General features: G+C 46.4%; 1 protein-coding gene and 1 long non-coding RNA gene across 5 annotated transcripts in view; both read left to right on the top strand.

Annotated features, from left to right (window-relative positions):
• Positions 1-22,162, top strand: part of DIP2C (disco interacting protein 2 homolog C) — a 419,803-nt gene that overhangs the window by 387,987 nt on the left and 9,654 nt on the right. For all 4 annotated transcript variants that reach the window (XM_055353740.2, XM_055353742.2, XM_055353743.2 and 1 more), the window contains 2 exons: positions 18,005-18,062; positions 20,050-20,124. In XM_055353740.2, the coding sequence (XP_055209715.1) occupies positions 18,005-18,062; positions 20,050-20,124 (133 nt within the window). The remainder of the gene's footprint in view (positions 1-18,004; positions 18,063-20,049; positions 20,125-22,162) is intronic.
• On the top strand, positions 13,438-15,263 carry LOC134759193 (uncharacterized). Its single transcript, XR_010135138.1, has 2 exons — positions 13,438-13,740; positions 13,842-15,263. It is a non-coding gene; the product is annotated as an uncharacterized lncRNA (long non-coding RNA).

The raw sequence follows: 22,162 nt of genomic DNA, 5'->3' as shown, positions 1-22,162 counted from the left end.
TTCCAATTTGGTCTTTCCATGAATACTTGAGTTTTTCAGATTTTAGATAGGAAAAAAATACAATATATATATATATATATATATATATATATATATATGTCTGCATTTGAAGATGCGGTTTTAAGGCTGGGAATGGGCTCACACCGGTAATCCCAGTGCTTTGGGAGGCCAAGGCAGGAGAAGCACTGGAGCCCAAGAGTTTTGAGGGCAGCCTGGGCAACATAGCGAGACTCCATCTCTACAACATTTTTTAAAAATGAGCTAGGTGTGGTGGCATGTGCCTATAGTCCTAGCTACTCAAAAAGCTGAGGTGGGAGGACTGCTTGATCCTAAGAGTTAGAGGCTACAGTAAGCCATGATCACACCGCTGCACTCCAGCCTGGGCAATGGAGCAAGACCTTGTCTCAAAAGGAAAAGAAACAGTTTTAGCAATTTTTTACATCTTAAGAACATTACATTGGTGTAAAGTCCTAGAATGAAAACTTTCTTAGCTTCCTCAGGGCTTGTAACCTGAAGTCATAACTAAAGGGTATTACCAGAAAAGCATAGATACTAAATTAATTCCTACTCATTGGTTAGCCCAAGTATCAAGATCCTGAGAGCAGGGGCCACAGAATAAAAGTACATCAGTAAACTTGAGACTTAGCAGCAGAATGGAGGGAGTGAAGATAGAGACAAAGACAAACAGCTTAACAGGAGCCTTTCACCTGATCAGGTCCTTGTGTGTGTGTCTCAGTGCATGTGTGAGTGTGCTGTGCATACATGCATGTGTGTGTTGCAAGTGTGTGAATAGTGTCTGCACATGTGAATATGAGTTTGTACATGTGCGAGCTTGCCTGTGTCATGTGTTGCATGGGTGTGATGTGGGTACAAGTGCATATATGCATGAAAGTATGAGTTTGTGCAAGTGTGTTGTGTATGCTGTTGTGTGTTACAAGTGTACATGTGTGTGCAATACTGCATGTGTTTCAACTGCACATGTGCATGAGTGTAGTGTGTGTTGCAAGTATAGACACGTGCATGTATGTGTCATGAGTGTGTTGCAAGTATGTTGCAGTTGTGTGACTGTTTCAAATGTACACATTTATGGCTTTGCACTTGTGTGTGTGCATACAAATATGCAGCATATATTTGTGCACACGAGTACATGCAAGTATGAGTATGCATGTGTGTGTTGCATGGGTGGGTGCCTGTATGTGGTACAAGTATATGAGGGTTTGCAAGAATGCAAGTGCACTCCCATGTGCATGTGTGTGCAAGTGTGAGTTTGCATGTGTGAGTGTAGTGTACTGTTTTATGTGTGTGTAAGTATGTTACATGTGTACATGTGTGCATGCAGATGAGTTTGTGCTAGTGTCTGGGCTATGTGAGTATTGTGTGTGTGTGTTGCATGTGCACATGCACACTGAGTCTTAGTATTGCCTTGTATTTTGTATGTGGAGTTGTTACAAGTATACACACGTGCATGTATGTGGAAGTGTGTGTGTGTGTGCATTCATGTGCATACATGTGTACATGAGAAGGATTTGCTGGGAGGGGGCCAGAGTTCTCCAGCTGGTCTTTAGTCCCTTCATCATGGCCTGTGGTCTTAGCAGACTGAGAGCTGGGCTGTCTGTGGAGCTCGTGTCCCTTTGCTGAATTAGTCATATGCTGCATAGTGCCGTTTCTGTCAATGACAGACCACAGTGGTCCCCAAGACAGTGTCCCCTAAATGACAGTGGTTCCGTAAGACTGTAATGAAGCTGAAAAATTCCTGTGAAATGGAGTTTATTGATGTTGTGGCCGTCATAATGCAATGCGTTATGTGTTTGTGGCAATGCTAGTATAAACCTGTGCTGCCAGTTGTATAAACGTATAGCATGTAGGATCATACACAGTACATGCATAATACTGGACTGTGATAATAGACACCTGTGAAGCCGGTTTATGTACTTACCTTTAATGTCGTTATCTTAGAGCATATTCTCTATACTTAACAATAAAAAAGTTAACTGTAAGACAGCCTCAGCAGGTCCTTCAGGAGGAATCCAGCAGAAAGCATGGTTCCCACAGAAGATGATGGCTTTGTGCATGTCATTGCCCTAAAGACCCTCCAGTTGGACAAGATGTGGAGGTGGAAGCCAGTGATTTCAGTGATCCTGACCCCGTGGAGGCCCAGATTAATGTGTGTCTGTGTATTAGTTTATAACAAAAAAAAGTTTAAAAAGTAAAAAACTTTCGGCCAGGCATGGCAGCTCATGTCTATAATCCCAGCACTTTGGGAGGCTGAGGCGGGCGGATCACCTGAGGTCGGGAGTTTGAGGCCAGCCTGACCAACATGGAGAAACCGCGTCTCTACTAAAAATACAAAATCAGCCGGGCATGGTGGCACGTGCCTGTAATCCCAGCTACTAGGGAGGCTGAGGCAGGAGAATCGCTTGAACCTGGGAAGCAGAGGTTGCGGTGAGCCAAGATCGCGCCACTGCACTCCAGTCTGGTCAACAAGAGCAAAACTCTGTCTCAAAAAAAGAAAAAAAAAAAAGTAAAAAACTTTTAATAGAAAACTTGACATAAATTATTTTTGTACAGCTGTACAATATGTTTTAATCTGTTTTTATAAGTGAGTCAAAAAGCTTTAAGGAATTTACAACATAGAAAGTTACAGTAAATGTAGGTTAATTTATTTAACAAAGGAATTTTCTTATAGATTTAGTGTAGCTTACGAGTACAGTGTTTATGAATCTACAGCCACGTGCGGTGATGACTTAGCTCACGAGTGCAGTGTTGATGAATCTACAGCCTCATGCAGTGATGTCTTAGCTCGCGAGTAGTTTTTACAAAGTCTGCAGCCGCATGCGGGTGATGTCTTAGCTTACGAGTACAGTGTTTAAGAATCTACCGCCACGTGTGGTGATGTCTTGGCTCACGAGTAGTGTTTATGAAGTCTACAGCCGTGTGCGGTGATGTCTTAGCTTACAAGTACGGTGTTTACAAATCTACAGTCGCGTGCAGTGTTGTCTTAGCTCACAAGTACGGTGTTTACGAACCTACAGACACATGCGATGTTGTCTGACCTCACGAGTATGTTTACGAATCTACAGCCGTGTGAGGTGATGTCTTAGCTTACAAGTACAGTGTTTACAGAGTCTACAGCCACGTGCAGTGATGTCGTAGCCCTTAGTGTGAACTTACCACTCACTCACCCAGAGCAGCTTCCAGTCCTACAAGCTCTGTTTATGGGTAAGTTCCCTATATGGGTGCACCATTTTTTATCTTTTCACAGCATGTTTTACTGTGCCTTTTCTATGTTTAGATACACAAATACTGTTGTATTACAATTGTATATAGTCACATGTTGTCCAGGTGTGCAGCCCGGGAGCACTTGGCCGTACCATACAGCGTAGGAGCGTAGGAGGCTACCCCATCCCAGTGTGTGTAGGTCCACTCTTTGGTGTTTGCATGATGACACAATGGACTGACAGCTCATTTTTCAGGATGTTGCCTTGTCGTTAAGTACATGACTGTACTTTTTACCTCCAGCTTCTCAGTGTTTCATATGATCCTCAGGTGACTGTCCCAGCAGTGTACCCAGGAGCCTCATCCTCACTCCCCCGTCCCTTGGGTACCAGAGCTGAGCCTCAGGGTGGTTTGTCTGGCTGCAGTGAATTTAACAGGTGCTTGGATTAAGCTCAGGACCCATTGTCTGGCCTCAGATCTATCACTTTCTGGCCATGTGATCCTGCACACGTTGCCTTCTTGTATTTTACTTTCTCTGTCTGTGAAATGGCAAAAGCAGTGCCACTCCTAGAGTCATTAGGAGGATTCTTGGTATGCGTCAACTGCCAAGAATGGGACCTGACATTACAGCTGGGACAATGCTGGCCAGCTGTAAGTCTCAGTACAATTATCTGATATAGTTATACCTTTACATGGATATACAATTATGTGTATGTAGTCATGCAAATGCCTTTTTTCTTATTAGTTTATAGTTTTTCCTTTGTTTCTGCTCTGGCTGTCTTCAGGCATGAACCCAACTTGAGATGATCATCGGGTAAGGGACAGTAGGGCTTTCACAATTCCTTAAATAGAACTTGCAGTCTACTTGAAAACTTGCAGTCTACTTGAAATAGTCTACTTGCAGTCTACTTGAAAACCAGTGGGAAAACCGAATGAAAAATAAAAGAATTCACATTCACACCATGTCACTTGTGGTATTTGGACACAATCTCCTGCGAGGCTTTGCCGTCCTCCTGGTGTCTGGTTTGCACTGCTCCCACTTCTCTTGCCTCCCCACTCTCCAAAAATCCCCTGGCCGGGTGTGTGTGGAAGGAGAGCAGTCATGGAGCACTGTGGCCACCCTGCAAGCGGGCGAGGACGCGGTTACCAGAGGCGGGCTCCCGGGTCGTGCCCCTCCAAGGTGTGTTTTCAGGAGATGGAAGAGGCAGGCTTGTTGCCATATTTTTGTCTCTCCTTTTTTAGAATTACCATCCATATCCCAGAGAGACTGTGTCCATGTTTAAACTCATTAATATTTTTAGTCTTTACATCCCATTCTCTAATTTCTTCTTTCACTTTGCCATGTCAGTGTAACGTTAAACCTTTTAGGGCCTCAGTTTATCTCCTAAATGAGACAAGCAGCGAATGCGCAGTTCCCACCCACTGTGACCCGCTGCAGCTGCCTTTTCTCCTGACCCCCTCCACCTTCCCCAGACCCCAGCCCTCTACCGTCTGCTTAAGGCCCTTGGGCTGACCAGCATCCCCTCCCTCTGACATCACCAGCGTTTCCTTGTCTCTGAAGTCGTTTCTCTGCATGTAAACATGACGTGATAAATGCTGTCTAAAAACAAAAACCCTCCTTTGACCCTTTTCACCCGCGGCCACCCCATGGCCCTCTCTCCTGACAGCTGAACACCTCAGAGGGTCTGGGTTCATCTCCTGCTGGCTCATGAGAGACAAAGCCCCATGTCTCCACGGTTCCCTGGTGGCACCCGGCAAGGCCACCTACGACCCCACCCTAATGTTCCACGCTGAGTGCCGGTGGATGCTGCTGAGCCTACCCTCGTGCTGGAAACTTGCTCTTCTCTTTGGCTTTAGGGACTACACACTGATAGTTCTTTTGTGGAAATAAACAGAAAAGCTTATTTTTCTGTTTAATAAAAGATGTCTTTTATGATTTAATAAAAAGATACTTTTCAAGTCCTTTCTGTGGAGAAGGAGTTGCCCGGCTGCTTAGGGTGAGTTCCGGTTTCTCCACACGCTCCGGGCCGCCCCTGGATCCGGTTTCTCCACACGCTCCGGGCCGCCCCGGATCCGGTTTCTCCACACGCTCCGGGCCGCCCCTGGTTCCGGCTTCTCCACAGGCTCAGGGCCGCGCCTGGGTTCCGTTTTCTCCACACGCTCAGGGCCGCGCCTGGGTTCCGGCTTCTCCACACGCTCAGGGCCGCGCCTGGGTTCCGGCTTCTCCACACGCTCAGGGCCGCCCCTGGATCCGGCTTCTCCACACGCTCAGGGCCGCGCCTGGGTTCCGGCTTCTCCACACGCTCAGGGCCGCCCCTGGATCCGGCTTCTCCACACGCTCAGGGCCGCGCCTGGGTTCCGGCTTCTCCACACGCTCAGGGCCGCGCCTGGGTTCCGGCTTCTCTACACGCTCAGGGCCGCTCTTGGTTCTGGTTTCTGCACACACTCAGGGCCGCGCCTGGGTTCCGGTTTCTCCACACACGCAGGGCTCCTCCTGGTTCCGCTTTCTCCACGCATTTAATATTGTCCTAATTAAATCTCTACTCTCCATCCCTCTTTCCTCGGCCCCTGGTACCCACCATTCTACTTTGTCTATGATTTTGACTACTCTAGGTGGGTACCTCATATAAGTTGAGTCCTGTGGTATTTGCCTTTTCGTGACTGGCTGATGTTACCTAGCATAATGTCCTCAAGGTTGATTGATGTTGTAGCATTGTGTCAAAATTTTCCTTTTTAAGATTGAATAATATTTCCTTGTACGTATATGCCACACTTGGCTCATCCATTGTCTGCCGATGTTCACTTCGGTTGCTTCCACCTTTGGGCTGCTGTGACTGATGCTGCTGTGAACATGGGTTTATAGATACTGTTGAAGACCTGGTTTCAGTTCTTCTGGTTATATACTCGGAAGTGGAATTGCTGAACCATACATTAGTTCTATTTTTATTTATGGAGGAACTGCCATACTGTTTTCCACAGCCGCTGCATTGTTTTACCTTCCCGCCAGCAGTGCACATGGGTCTGGTTCCTCTGTGTGCTCACCAACAGTAGGTGTTTTCTATTTGAGAGTAGCCATCCTAATGGGTGTGAGATGGTATCTCGTTGTGGCTTTGGTGTGCGTTTTCCTAGTGATGGTCTTGTCGAACATCTTCTCTTGCTCACTGGCTATTTGTATACCTTCTTTAGAGAAATGTCTATTCAAGTTTTTCCACACTTTTTAGCTGGAGTGGTTTCTTTGTTTGGTTTGGGTTTAGTTTTTTTTGGCTATTGAATTCTAAGCGTCCCTTACATATTCTGGATATTAGCCCCTTAACAGATATGTGATTTGCAAATCTTGCTTTCATTTCCTGGGTTGCGTTTTCACTCCGCTGATTCTGTTCATTGTGTCCTTTGATGAACAGAAGCTTTTAATTTTGATGTCCAGTTTATCCTCTTTGTTTTCTGCATATACTTTTGGTGTGGTAGCCAAGAAATAAATGACATATCCAACACATGACTGTTCCTTTAACAGTCTACAGTTTTATCTCTTACATTTATGTCATTGATCTACTTTGAATTAAATAATTTTAAATATTTTTTAAAGGCAGGGACACTATTCTTCAAAAATGTCAATGTCATAAAGATAAAAAAGACTTTGGAAATCTTCCCAATTAAGGCAAGCCAAAGAAATGACAACAAAATATTAAGCCTGATGCTAGGGTGAGCCCTGCACTCAAGGCGGAGCTGTAGGGACATTACTGGAGTAATGGGAAGAATTGGAAGAGAGGCTATAGATTAAATATTGGATCAATATTAAAATTACTGAAACTGATAACTGTTCTGTAAGATAATATCCCTATTCTCAGGAAATCCACACTTAAATACATAGGAGTAAAGGGGCCTTGATGTATTTAACTTACCCTCAAATGGTTCAGAAAAAACTGTGTGCACATTGTGTAAGATGGGGTGGGCATTGCAAAGTATAAAGCAGATGGAACATAATATTAACAAGCAGTGAACCTGGGTGTTAGAAGTGTTCTTTATACTGTTTTCATTCTTGCAAGTTTACTATAATTTTGAAATTAGTTTGAAAAAATTTTTACACATGCTCATAAACATACCAAATCTATAATTATTTTTCAAGTCTTTCTAGTCTTACTCAAAAAGGGAAAGTTGATCCACATTAGTCACACTTCATGGTGGAAAGTGATGGAAACCAAGTTGGACCATTTCAGCAAGTGAAGATTGAAGTAGGAGAGAGGTGCCTGAGGAACTGGAGGGTTGGGTGGAGGTGCAGCCCAGTGACAGGGAGGGTCTGGAAGCAAAGCCCAGAAGACCCTCAGGAGTCCCCTTGTCACCTTGCTTCTCTGCCCTGTGCACATTTCTGTGCAGACGGATCAGCTCTCTGTGCTCATTCCACCTGGGAGAATGCTGCAGCCCCACAGTCATTAGACCTCCTCTGTCAGACGGCTGCCCATCACAAGCTACTGGGCCTGAGGCATGGGCTTGGTTACCCAGAGGCAGGAGGCTGTGCCCTCCATGAGGCCAGCAGTGTCGCATCTCAAAAGCCAAGAAGAGAGCACACACCCTCTCCTCTCCGGCATGGGCTGAGCAGAGTGATGCCTCCAGAGAGGGCATGTGGAAGGGACGGGGAAAACCTGCAAACGTGACCCAGCTAAGTGCGAGGTCACCATCAGTGATGAGCAGGGGGGCTTTGATATGACGCCATGGGAAGGGCGCTCATCTCTGAGGCCTTTCTCCAAAACGCCTGTGATCCGTGTCTACCCAGGAAAAATGTTAGACAAGTCCCAACCAAAGGGCAGCCTACAAAACACCTCACCAGTCCCCTCAAAACCGTCAAGGTCAGCAAAACAGGGACATTTCTGAGAGACTGTCACAGCCCATAGGAACTCAGGGAGACGTGACGGCCAATTGTCATGTGGAATCCTGGGTAGGATCCTGGGACAGGAAGGGGATATTAGGGGGAAATGAGGAAGCCTGAGTAAAGGATAGATTTAAATCGTCTCACTGTTGGCTTACTAATTCTAACTAATGTCGGATATGTGCGCATTCTGAGACTGGGGCGTATTGTAGGGCAATGTGGGAGCTCTACCATCCTGCTCAATTTTTCTTAAATCTGAAACTCCTAAAAAGTGTATTTTTAACTTTTTTTAAAATTAACACATAATTGTACAACTCATAGGGTATATAGTGATGTTTCAATACATATAACTTGTAGTTAGCAGATCGGGATATTAGATCGGGAGCGTGCATCATTTCTTTGGAAATGTTTGGTATCTTCCTCCTAGCTATTTGAATGATAAATTACTGTTAGTTATAGTCATCCTGCAGTGGTACAGAACACTGGAACGTATTCTTCCCATCCAGCTGTGATTTTGTTTCCGTTAACAAATCTCTCCCCATCCCTCCCTTCCCAGCCGCCAGTATGCCCTGTTCTACTTTGTATTTCTGTGAAATCATCTTTCTTTAGCTTCCACATATGAGTGAGAACGTGTAGTATTTAACTTTCTATTCCTGGCTTATTTCACTTTATTTAATGTCCTGCACTTCCATCCATCTTGCTGCAGATGACAGGATTTCATTCTCTGTTACGGCTGAATCCTATTCAATGTTACATACCACACCTTCCATATCCATTCATGTGCTGTTGGACTCCTGGGTGGATTCATATCTTGGGTATTGTGAATCAGGCTGCAGTAAACAGAGGAGCGCAAATGTCTCTCCAGTACACTGATGACTTCATTTCCTTTGGATAGGCGCCCAGTAGTGGGATTGTTGGATCGTATGGTAGTTCTATTTGTAGTTTGGGGTGTGTGTGTGTGTGTGTGTGTGTGTGTGTGTGTGTGTGTGTATGTGGTGGGGTGGGGGTGGTGGTGGTTGATTTTGTTTTGTTTTGTTTTGTTTTTGAGACAGTCTCACTCTGTCACCCAGGCTGGAGTGCAGTGGCATGATCTCGGCTCACTGCAACCTCCGCCTCCCCGGTTCAAGTGATTCTCCTGCCTCAGCCTCCTGAGTAGCTGGGACTACAGGCCACTACGCCCAGTTAATTTTTTTTTTATTATTATACTTTAAGTTCTAGGGTACATGTGCACAACGTGCAGGTTTGTTACATATGTATACATGTGCCATGTTGGTATGCTGCACCCAGTAACTCGTCATTTGCATTAGGTATATCTCCTAATGCTATCCCTCCCCACTCCCCCCACCCCACGACAGGCCCCAGTGTGTGATGTTCCCCTTCCTGTGTCCATGTGTTCTCATTGTTCAGTTCCCACCTATGAGTGAGAACATGCGGTGTTTGGTTTTCTGTCCTTGTGATAGTTTGCTGAGAATGATGGTTTCTACCTTCCTCCATATTCCTACGAAGAACATGAACTCATCCTTTTTTATGGCTGCGTAGTGTTCCATGGTGTATATGTGCCACATTTTTTTAATCCAGTCTATCATTGATGGGCATTTGGGTTGGTTCCAAGTCTTTGCTATTGTGAATAGTGCCGCAATGAACATACGTGTGGATGTGTCTTTATAGCAGCATGATTTGTAATCCTTTGGGTATATACCCAGTAATGGGATGGCTGGGTCAAATGGTATTTCTAGTTCTAGATACTTGAGGAATTGCCACACTGACTTCCACAATGGTTGAACTAGTTTACAGTCCCACCAACAGTGTAAAAGTGTTCCTATTTCTCCACATCCTCTCCAGCACCTGTTGTTTCCTGACTTTTTATTGATCACCATTCTAACTGGTGTGAGATGGTATCTCACTGTGGTTTTGATTTGCATTTCTCTGATTACACCTTATACAAAAATTAATTCAAGATGGAGTAAAGACTTAAATTTTAGACCTAAAACCATAAAAACCCTAGAAGGAAACCTAGGCAATATCATTCAGGACATAGGCATGGGCAAGGACTTCATGTCTAAAACACCAAAAGCAATGGCAACAAAAGCCAGAATTGGCAAATGGGATCTAAATAAAGAGCTTCTGCACAGCAAAAGAAACTACCATCAGAGCGAACAGGCAACCTACAGAATGGGAGAAAATTTTTGCAATCAACCCATTTGACAAAGGGCTAATATCCAGAATCTACAAAGAACTTAAACAAATTTACAAGAAAGAATCAAACAACCCCATCAAAAAGTGGGCAAAGGATATGAACAGACACTTCTCAAAAGAAGACATTTATGCAGCCAACAGACACATGAAAAAATGCTTATCATCATGCCTAGCTAATTTTTGTGTTTTTTTAGTAGAGGTGGGGTTTCACCATATAGGCCAGGCTGGTCTCGAACTCCTGACCTTGTGATCAGCCCACCTCGGCCTCCCAAGGGTATGTGTGTTTTAAGGAGCCTTCATACTGCTCTCCATAGTGGCTGTATTAGTTTACATTCCTACCAACAGTATATAAGAGTTCCCTTCTCTCTGTATCCTCACCAGCATTTGATATTTTTTGTCTTTTTGATAATAGCCTTCTTTTTTTTGTTTTTGAGGTGGAGTCTCGTTCTTTCGCCCAGGCGGGACTGCAGTGGCGCTATCTCGGCTCACTGCAAGCTTCGCCTCCCGGGTTCATGCCATTCTCCTGCCTCAGCCTCCTGAGTAGCTGGGATTACAGGCGCCCGCCACCGCGCCTGGCTAATTTTTGGTATTTTTAGTAGAGACGGGGTTTCACTGTGTTAGCCAAGATGGTCTCGATCTCCTGACCTCGTGATCCTCCCACCTCGGCCTCCCAAAGTGCTGGGATTACAGGCATGAGAGCCACCGTGCCCAGCCGATAATAGCCATCTTAACTGGAATGAGATGATATCTCATTGTAGTTTTGACTTTTACCTCCCTAGTAACAATAAGTATAAGCAGCTGAGCCGTCCTTGCTGGTGCTCTGCCTGTGGAGTAGCCATTCTTTTATTTCTTTACTTTCCTAATAAACTTGCTTTCACTTAAGAAAAAAAAAAAAAAGACTTCCACTTCTCTGATGATTTGTGATGTTGAACATTTTTCATGTATTTTCTGGCCATTTATGTCTTTTGAGAAATGTCTGTTTGGATCATTTGCCCATTTTTTAATCAGTTTTCTTTTTGTTTTTTGGGTTTTTCTTTGCTGTTGAGTTGTTTGAGTTCCTTATATATCCTGAATATTAATCCCGTGTCTGGTGAGTAGTTTGCAAATGTATTCTTTTATTCTTCTGTAGGTTGTTTTTTCACTTTGTTTCCTTTGCTGTGCAGAAGCTTTTAAGTTATTTATAATCCTATTTGCTTATTTTTGCTTTTGTGGCTTGTGCTTTTGAGGTCTTATTCAGTAAGTATTTTTTTAAAAATGAAGGAGTTCCCAAAAATAAAATTTTTTTTTAATTCGATGCAAATGAATGTCATGGAAACTTTGTGAATGGACATAAATTGATAAACAATTTATCCCACTCTTTGCCACAGAAACATTGATGCATTTTTTTTCTTTTCTTCTCCTTTTTTTTTTTTTTCTTTTTTTAGAGGGGATATCACTCTGTCACCCAGGCTGGAGTGCAGTGGCATGATCCCAGCTCACTGTGACCTCTGCCTCACAGACTCAGTTGATACTCCCACGTAGTTGGGACTGCGGGTGCACACCACCACACCTTGCTCATTTTTGCATTTTTTGTAGAGATGGGGTCTTGCCACATTGCCTAGGCTGGTCTCAAACTCCTGGGCTCAAGTGATCCTCCTGCCTCAGCCTCCCCAAGTGCTAAGGTTACATGCGTGAGCCACTGCACCCAGCATATATTGATGCACCCAGAGTATTGATGCATGTGATTAGGGTCTTAGGTAGCAGGGGTCTGTGCTCAGGATTAGCGTTCAGAAATCGAGTACTTCTGAAACTTGGAACCCATCTGGCCTTGGAAGAAGATGGAAGAGGGCAGTTTGGGCTGCAAGTTCGGCTCAGTCCACACCTCCAAATGGTATCTTTTATGGGAAGAAAACACAGAGCTCTCTTCCACCCGAGGGAGAGAAAAGGGAAAAGGATGGGCAGAAGAGTTTGGATTGGAGAGGGTTAAGTTTACAATTTTATAAATGAAAAAAGTACACAAAGTATGCTTTGGTACTTCATTTGTGCAATGCGGTTAGGTTAGATGAAAACATTCCTCTGTTTTCTCTCGTTGCTCATTTTTTGGGTGATTGGTATCTGTTTCTGGACTTCCCTGATCCAGATCTTCTTGCCCTTAGCCTTTTGTGGTGGCCACCATGGGCCGTCTCATGCAGTCGTCTGTAGCTTTTGTTAGGGCTTGAGTCCTGGGAGGACCTCCTGTAGAAATAATAGTGCATTTGTTTTTGGTTTTTTTGTGGTTTTGGATGTGTGAACATGATGCCTGTTATTTTTAAGCACTGTTGTTCCTTGTGATTTTAATGCTCTTATGTGCTTCACTGGTTGCAAAGTAAATGGCAAGATACTAAAATCCCAACTTTGACAGTAACACTTGCCTCATCCTCTGTGTACCTTAGCTGCCAGGAAGCTGCAGACTAGACTCAGTCACAGCATCTCTGTTAATTAACCTAAAGTTTTCAGTATTTAATTTCCCCTCTATCTTTGGGGATTTTTAAAAGCTTATTGTTCAGATGGTCTTATTATATTGGATATTTTAAATGCTTCAAATTAATTTTGGAAGAAGGTGTAGTTTAAAATATTAAGCAAAAGTTTTGGTTGTTTTTTCAATGGCACATTCATAAATGCCATCCTCAAACGGTGAGCGTGGCTGTGCTTCAGCTCAGCTTTCCATGACCGGGTTACCCTGTGTCCTGTTTGCTTCCCTTGAAATGCCACAGAGTTGGCACTGAGGACAGCACCAGCTCCGTCTGCATCTGGTCTGTCACACTGGTTTTTGAGATTGAAGGTGCTGAGGATGCTGGACCCTTCAGGTCATGAGTGACCATCAGGCCAGTGCTGAGTAGTGGTGTGGGCAGGCAAGGTGGGCTCCCAGTGGGTGCTCTGCTGACATCTGCATCAGATCCCCCACCCCAGGGCATTGGTCAGGGGCTCCAGCTGCACTGGTCCGAAGCAGTTGTCCTTCTGGCGGGGGCAGTGCTGCCGTATGCTGGCGCACTTCTGTTGGGGTAGAGAATGCTATTTGTTTCTTGGTTGTTTTGACGTCTCCAGAGCTGGGGTGCTGATGGATTCTCTGCCAGCCAGCGGGTGCTGCCAGGGGGTGGTGGTCCTGGGCAGAGGGCAGCTGTGCTCATCCGCCTTTGCATGGCTCAGACAAGGCTCCTTGCCCCTGGGTGACAATCTCAGTTGGAGGAAGAGTCTCTTCTGTAGCTTTGCGGGGAAGGATTAGTGAGAAGTTCAACCATGGCTCTCTTTAGACAAATGATGAAAAACCTGATTATCTCAGCAGCACCTTCCCACCTGTTCCCAGGAGGCCAGACGTGTGATGCCAGGAGGCACGAATGAAGAATGAAGACCTCACAGACCTCTTGTGACAGCCGTGCGTTCGTTCCCCACTCGGTTGCTTGGTGCCATCAGGGCTTCAGCCTTCCGAGACGTCGCTTCTAGCAAAACAGGTTGCTAAGTTTGAGTCCATTTGAGGGCAGTTCAAGGACAGGGCAAGTTAGAGGCTAGAAGCAAGTTCCCTCATGTCAACTCTCTATCTCTGCTTTTCTAGCAAAAGTCTGAACTTCAAGTCCACTTGACAGCGCAGGATGAAAAGACAGTTTATTCCCCGCAAGTCCAAGATTTATACTGGAGTCAAGAAGAAATAAGGGGTGAGACAGAGGCCAGGCTGGAAGAGTTTATTCAGACACACCGTTAAATTGTAACCTTGATGTGAAAGTAGGTGCACTATTTAAAACCAACTTTCACCTAGGGAAGGGTGTCAGTAGTAATGGTTCGTGGAGCCGATTTGGGCAGCAGTAATGCACGTTGGAGGCAGCAAGAAAAGTGGCACGAAGTTCCGGATCTGGAGCTGACAGGTTTCCTCCGCCCTGAGTTGTCTAAAGCTGACTTTGCAGTGTGACCTGAGCAGCAGGTGCTCTCACAGAAGGTGAGCTCTGCTGGACGCCAGCCTCGGCACGATGGCTCTTGGAAGATGAGAGTCTTCTTACGGTGTCACTTGGTCCTTTTGGTGGCTCAGTCACACTTCCCGCAGGAGAGGGCCAGCCTGGCTGAGCCTGTATTTCTCCCTCCCTCATGGAGTCCTCCTGCTCCGCTGTGGCTCCCGGAGTCCACAGACCTCTGCATCTCCCTCCAGCAGCCCACCTCTCGTGTGCCAGGCAATGCCTTGATGTTAACCTTACAACCTGGTTCTAACCGAGAAGTGTTAATAACCCCAGCTACTTACCACTCACGCACCACAAGCACTTCAGATTCGTAGCTCATTTCATTTGCCCAAACCTGGAGATGTCTGCATATGATCCCCAGTTTGAGAAAGTCGGCACCGAGCAGCACAGTTTGACCTGGGTCTTAACTCAGCCCACTCTGTAACTGTGGAGAACACTACTTTTGAGAACAACCAAGATCACCTGGTTTCATTTCTATGAGTTCTTTGCACATGGAGGGAATCAGCCCTCTGATGTGTATGTTACAAATATATCTCCTGGTTCTTTAGGAAGACATCTCTTCTGCCCTTAGATAAGGGGTAGCTTTTTTCCTCTCTTGGCTGTGTGGATATTGTTCCCCTTGGTATAGAAGAAGGAATTCCTGTGTGGCATTTGCTAGCAGGATATTTAGCTTTTTCATCCAGCACCGACCTGAGTGATGTAGCACCCTGTGCCTGTTTTCATACAAAACACACCTTTTTCACATGAACCAGAGAGGGAATTCTTGGTGATCTTCCATGTTTTCAACACTTCAGACAAGGTTCTCAGCTGAGATTCCGTCTTGCTTCGCTTCCTGAGGCTTAGGATCAATATGGGGGCAGAGGCTGGAGAGAGTGAAGGACATACGGCCGGAGGGTGAGGCACTGGCCAGCACACACCTGCCCAGAGCCTCACCTGTCTTGTTTTCCTCCATGCCCCCTTAGTGGCTGGGCACAGGCCAAGGTAAAAACCCACAGGGATGGAGATAAGATCTGGGAATGCTGCACAGCCTGCGCCCTGCCTGGCAGAGCCCTGGGGCATTTGCCCATCACTTTTATAACTCCAGAGCCTTGTTTCCTGAGTGACCCCCTTACCCTGTCTGAAGTCATCCCTGTAGCGACAGCTCCCAGAGCTGCCGGGTGCATCTGACTCCGGCCAGCGACAGGATCTCAAACGTCCTAAAGTAGAGATGACTGAGGATTGGGCGCAGAAATGGAGATGGTGTGTCCTAAACAGCCCTCGGTTTTGGCTGAGTTTCACTCCCTGGCTGGTCACCTGGCCTTTGTAGGATGCTGAGGTGGGGGCCTCTGACCCCCTCTAGTTCTTTCCCTCTCCTCACCATCTCCAGGTGCCCCTTTCTCACTGCTGCCCCGGCCAGCATGGCCTGGCTTCTCTACTGCTGTCCTCATCTGGGGTGAAGCCCACGGTTCGCCGGCTTTTGACTCCACTTGGCCGCTCAGATCAGGGCACATCTGCGGGCCTCCTGGCGCGGAGGAAGGAGTCAGCATCATTGTCCTGGCACGGCCACGTCCTGCCGACATCCCAAGTATGTGCGTGCCGCCTCTGGCTGTGAGCTTCTCCGTGGTCAGTGTCCAGAGGAGAGCACGTTTGTGTTGCACCGCAAATTCTAGGTATTCTCATGGCAAGTCCTGAATTAGCATAATGCTACCTGGCTCCTAAAAGTTCTTTAGTTTCTTGCAATTCTGTGTTAGAACAGCCAGTTAAGGCATTTTTGGAGGTTAGCGTCACCAAGCCTATCGGCGTGTTCTGTAAGAGTTTGAATCGTGTGAGCTGTTTGGCAGCCCTCATCGGCTGTTGGCATCAAGGTTTCCGTTTAAGACAGACACCACAGAGTTAATGGTTGTCATCTGATCTGAAATGGCTCCAGTAAGTCCTTCTCCCTCATCAGACTCCTGCTGATGCACACAGGCACCCTCCCCAGCGTCTCCTCTCTGTTCTCCCGCAGAGGAGAAAGTGCTGCCGGCCTTCCCTGTTTCCGCCACAGAGGATCCTCCCCGGCACGGGTGCTTCTGTCTGCAGCAACCGGAGAAGGCACACCAGGCTGGAGGGGAGGAATTGTCCTGTGGCCTCAGTCACTCAACAGCCAGAGGAGATGGTGCCCCTGGCTGCAGACAGCCCTAGGTCTGGCAGGAGCAGTGCAGCCAGTCAAGGCCCTGTCAAGCCCTTTGCGCCGCTTCCTGGTTTATTGACACCACATGTCTGGCACATGGAGGACGTCAGGCTGGTGCCACCTACCACACTGCTGGGTGCCTCCTGCTGTGGCAGCAGAAACACCCCCATTCCCAGAGGGGTGCGCACCCTCCGTGGCCTCCCTCATGCCACGCAGAGGGCTGTGCTGGACTGGTCCCTCAGGGCCCCGAGACACTCAGCCTTCTTTCTTGGTACCTCCTGCCCCTTCCCTACCCTTCATCCTCCTCCTTTGGTACATCTGTCAGTTACAGAGGAAGACTGCTGTGTCGAGTGCGTAAGAGTGGGTCCCTGGTGTGTTTCAAATCTCAGTGAGGGCTGGGCATGGTGGCTACACCTGTAATCTCCGCAGTTTCGGAGGCTGAGACAGGAGGATCACCTGAGACCAGGAGCTTGAGACCAGCCTGAACAACATAGTGAGATCTCCTCTCTACAGAAACTTAAAAGTTATCCAGATGTGGTAGTACACACCTGTAGCCCTAGCAACTCAGGAGGCTGAGGTGGGAGGATTGCTTGAGGCCAGGCGGTCAGGACTGCGATGAGCCATGATTGTGCCACTGTACTCCAGCTTGAGTGACAGAGCGAGACCCTGTCTCTTTAAAAAAAAAAAAAAAAAAAAAAGAAAGAACACATCAGTGGGGGATGGTAGGAAGGGTGTCTCAGGAGCCCACAGGCCCCCTGCCTGCAGCCTGTCCCCAGGTGGGAGGCATGTCGTCCTGTGATTCGCCGTCTTCAAGCCTTCAAGCACTTTCTCCTTTGCTTTATTTTGTTTAAATAAAAAAAATTGCCCCTTAGGTGAATGAAGAGTGTCATGGTCCACTAGGCACCTGGTAAAAATGCAAAACCGATAGTGAAGGCCTCAGAATAAAGAAATAATGCACCTGGGAGGACCGTTAGCGAAGCTCTGGTTGTGGCCCGCTGCGATGTCCTTGGCAGTTCTTAAGATTAAATTATCATTTTGTATTCTTTGAAGTAAAAGAGTTTCTTTTCTGAGTACCTTTGCCGTCAGGGCCCGGCAGTTCTCTCTGCTCCTGTGGCTGCGATGCATGTGCCGTCTTGGGAGGGCTCTCGGCCGCTGCACACCTGGCCTTGCCTTCGGTGCACGCGCCGTCTTGGGAGGGCTCTCGGCCACTGCACACCTGGCCCTGCCTTCCACCCGCAGGACAGCCGTCGGTGCTTGAGGACCAGGCATCACAGTCGTGGGTGACCCGCAGCTCTTTGAAGGAAACTCTGTAATCCGTGTTCTTTTCCTTTTCTGAAAATGCTAAGTGGACTCATGGTTACTTTCAGCTCAGAGTCATTTTCCCAGTTACTTTGCAGGTTTGAGAGATGCGGCTTCATCTGCCTTCTCTGTGGCCCTCGCTTCGGGTTCAGTTTCCTCTGCTGCTGGGCTGCTCTTTCTGCAGCTTCTGTCCTTGCCGTTGGATGATGCTCAGAATCAGCTTTCCCGGACAGCTGCCAGGCTCGTGACCTCGTGTGAATTGGTGAAGGGGAAAACTGGACAGAAAACACATCTAGGAATATTTTCTCTTTCTGTTTGCAGAGTCCGCTTGGTGGAAAGAGGATCCCCTCATAGCCTGCCCCTGATGGAATCGGGAAAGGTAAGTATTATAGGAAGAAGCACGCATTTCTGTATCCGTTTGCTTCTGAGTGTATGGGCTTTGAAGTTTTAGGAAATGTATTTTTCAGAATGTTTTTTCCAAAACGCTTTCTTGAAAGTAACATATCAGTGAGTACAGAAACTCAAAATAACAGTGTTTTAAACAAGTTAGACTTTTTTCCTCAGGTAAAAGTTAGGAAATAGGCATCTCCTCCTCCATGAAGCCAGCACAGGCCCTGGTGCCTTCAGCCTCGTTCTGCGCATTGGAGCCCAATTCCCAGGGGCCCCTCAGGAGCTGAAGCGGCTGCTTCCGCTCCAGCCATCATTTCCACATTCCAGCCAGCAGGAGAAGAAACAGAAAAAGAAGAGAACAAAGCATGCAGACCATAGAGAAGGTTCCCAAGCTATCCTACACTGAAATTCCATTGATCAGAATGTGGTCACATGGCCACACCTAGCTAAAGGTTGGGAACTATTGAGATATCAATTCTGAATATGTAAAGGCCTACCTAAAAATCAGGGTATCTATTACTATGAAAGTAGACAAGAATGGTTAACAAGAGACAACCAGTAGTTTCTGCCACAGTGGGTGTGTTTTTTGTTTCTGTTTTTGTTTTTTTACTAGAATTAAAGGGCAAGAAAGATATTTAAACACCTAAATACTCTTTTTTTTTTTTTTCCGTTTCGGCCCCAGTTGTCAGATTCCTTCTCCATTGACATAATTCTAAAAGCATCTCATGTTGCTTCTATTATAACATTGCCTGCATGGCTGCAAGTTAGAATGCTTCACAGAGTTGGTTCCAACAGTAGGAATGTGCTCACCATCCATCCTAACAGTCTGGCGGACCATAGTCAGCAGCAGAACCCAGAGCCCTGAAATCTCACTTCAGACTTAAGTGAGATTTAACAGTGTGACTATTCCAAGACGTTCTGTGTTTTTACCATAAAATGGTTTGCCTTTATCTCAATCATAAATGTTAGATGAGCTGATCTGAGACAGGCTATATTCAGGATTTCCAGAATAAACTTTTGATTCCTTATGTAAGTGGTATCAGTGGAATGTGAGATATTTCTAAGCTAAACTTTAAGAAGGAAATTCTGGCCAGAGCCAGTGTCTCATGCCTGTAATCCCAGCACTTTGTGGGGCTGAGGCTGGAGGGTTGCTTAAGGCTACAGTAAGCTGTGATCATGCCACTCCAGCCTGGGTGACAGAACTAGACCCTGTCTCAAAAAAAAAAAAGAAGGAAACGCTTAGTACTGACATCTATTACAGTAAAAGATGTTTACCTGCAGGAAAAAGCTCCCCAGTATCTTGAGTTGAAAATTCGGTGGAGGTGAGCTGGAGATCCACACGGACGTTCTAAGGAAAACCTGCAGACGCCACCAGCAGTTGACCCACAATCTTTCCCTTCTGGCACCACCAGAGCAGCTGCCTACTATATCATTTTGCCAAAAGCATTTTGGGTTATCTTCGAGTCCATGCTTACCCCTGAAAATGTCACTCTGTGACTCCCTTCCTTCAGCGATTACTGCAAGCATCACCCTCCATCCATGTGTGTGCCATGATGTGAGATGTAATATTGAATCTATGTAAATATCTTAAATAACTTCATTGAAACAACTGAAAATTCCCATTTTGCAAGGTCAGGCTGTGTTAAACATTATATCATTTACCATGTTTTTGTTCAAACATTATTTTCATGATTTTCAATAGATTTCTCTTAGCTTTATTGAGGTATGACTGACAATCAAAATGTTTAATTTTGAGGTCACCATAACAGCATACAATATTGACAATTACAGTGAGAATGTGATTGTGAGGCTGTGGTTGTATAATGGGTCATAACTATGTGGCATATAGTTTTGATTTAATTGCTTTCTAAACAGTCTTGAAAGGAAATGGCATAAAGATGAGATTGAGGTTGGCTTGTGTGTAGTCTCTCCCTGTATTCCTCCCATTGACAAGAGAGTTTTCCTCTCCCAAATAGATACTTCCAGGGGTTCGGATTATAATTGCCAACCCAGAAACAAAAGGACCGCTGGGGGACTCACACCTTGGAGAGGTGAGTTGAGTGTCCTCCGAGATCCAGGTTACTTTTCTGTTATGTATCCTTGGCTTGCCTTGACACCATCAGAACTGCTCACATGCCCTCCATCTGCCACACACCGGTTTGAGTTGAGTGAGTTATGATTGCCTGGGAAATAGCATGAGGTAAGCTTTATGGCTCAAATGAGTCCATGAAAGCTCACAATTACAAAATGGCACTTCCTTAGGGAAGTATAATAGATTCTCCTCATATAATTCTGAAAAGATTTAAACACATAATGTGTGTGGACTGAGTTTCTTTATTTCTTAGCTCTTGAGTTTGCTTTCCATGTTCCTGCTTTTATTACTGAGAAGTCCTTCACCAGGAAAACGGCAGAGACCTCCACAGGGAGTAGTGTACAAACAACAGCATCAGGACACAGTAGCCAAGAGATCATGTGTTTATTTCAGATCAGAAAGCAAACAGTGGAACTTGACACCTTTGCCTCATTGTGTTCGGGATGAGCCCGCCCTGGCTGGCTCTTAACTCCCTGCCACTGTGCCCCTCCGCGCTGGCGGGATGCAGCTAGAGAAAGACGCCTCGTGGAGCTGCGTGGCCTTGGTCTCCATTCTTGACACCTCATCTCAAGCAGGTCCTGGCACTGCTGGGCGTCCCCAGTCAGAGAGGCCACGTGTCTCATGCGTCCTCCTTCCGCCGCATTCTCTCTGGCAGTGAGCTTCCTGCTTCTATGAGGAAGCAGAGGGCACTGGAGGAGAGCATGTCTGGAGCCAGCCTCCTCCCACGGTGGCAGCACGCATGCCCTTCCTCCGGTTACCCCAGGCCTGCCGTGCCATGCCGTGCCGTTGGACAAAGCCCCATGTCCAGCCAAGGACACCCTCACTCCCCTTATCGCCTGTCCTGTCTCATGAGGCGCCCCCCTTCCTGAATGGCTCCCAGCAGCACATGTGGGAGACGTGCTAAGAACTGGCATCTTATAAACAGCACCAGCCCTCCTCCTCCTCAGCCCCGGCCGCATCCCCAGCACATGCAAGAGCACGTTTCTACACGTACATGGGTGAACACCTGACCAATGAGCAAGCCCTCACCAGTTCTCACGTCCCAGCTTGCTTTGCTTCTTGGGCCTTGTTTTTTTTTTTTTGGCCCCTCACTTGACCTCTGTCAATCACATACATGAAAGATCAGAACTGCGGAGATAAAATTCTTTGCAGCTCTCACTTAGGAGTTTCCTTTAAATGTGTTCCTAGAAACAAAGCTGGAAGCAGAGCCTGCTTCTCCGGCACCTGGAGGGGTCCTCACAGGTGCTGCCCGAGACGTATGCTGGGCCAGGGTCAGAATTCTCTTCCCCCTGAGGGTGGCCAGAACTGGCGAAATTTCCAGGGTGACTTTCTTATTCAGAATGTGTGTTTTTTCCGCTTTATGAGGTTAATTGAGAAAGTTATATAAATTAAGGAATGCACTGTGATGCTTTGATGTATATACATATTATGAAACAGTCACCACGACCGAGTTCTATTATCCATCACCTCACATTGTGTGTGTGTGATGAGAACATTTAGGATCTATTCTGTTATCAAATTTCAATTAAGTGATACAGTATTATTAACTGTAGTCACCGCACTACATTTTCTCCCCATAACCTGTTTGCCCTCTGAGAGTTTGCACCCTTGCCCGTCATCTCCCCCTTGCCACTCTGAAGCCCCCGGTAACCACCGTTTACCCTCCGCTTCTATGAACTCAGCTTTTTAGATTCCACATGAGTGAGGTGGTGCAGTATTTGTCCTTCTCCATTCTGGCTTCTCACTCAGCACAACGTCTTCCAGGTTCATCCATGCTGTTGCAAATGGCAGCATTTCCTTGTTTTTTATGGCTGAGTAATATTCAGTTGCCTTAATGAGAATTTGTGTTAGGGAGCAGAGGACGGCTGTCATTTCCCTGATCTGATGGTGCACTGTCTCTCTCAGTTTCACTTTTTCATTTGTTGAGCAGGCAGTGAGTGCCTGCCATATGTGAGGCACTGCTCTGGGGACGTGGGCGCAGTACTAAACCAGTTTCT

Source organism: Gorilla gorilla, chromosome 8 (assembly GCF_029281585.2).
Source record: "Gorilla gorilla gorilla isolate KB3781 chromosome 8, NHGRI_mGorGor1-v2.1_pri, whole genome shotgun sequence".
Taxonomy (NCBI): domain Eukaryota; kingdom Metazoa; phylum Chordata; class Mammalia; order Primates; family Hominidae; genus Gorilla; species Gorilla gorilla.
The sequence above is the reverse complement of the archived record's forward strand: the minus strand, read 5'-3'. Positions and strand labels throughout refer to the sequence as shown.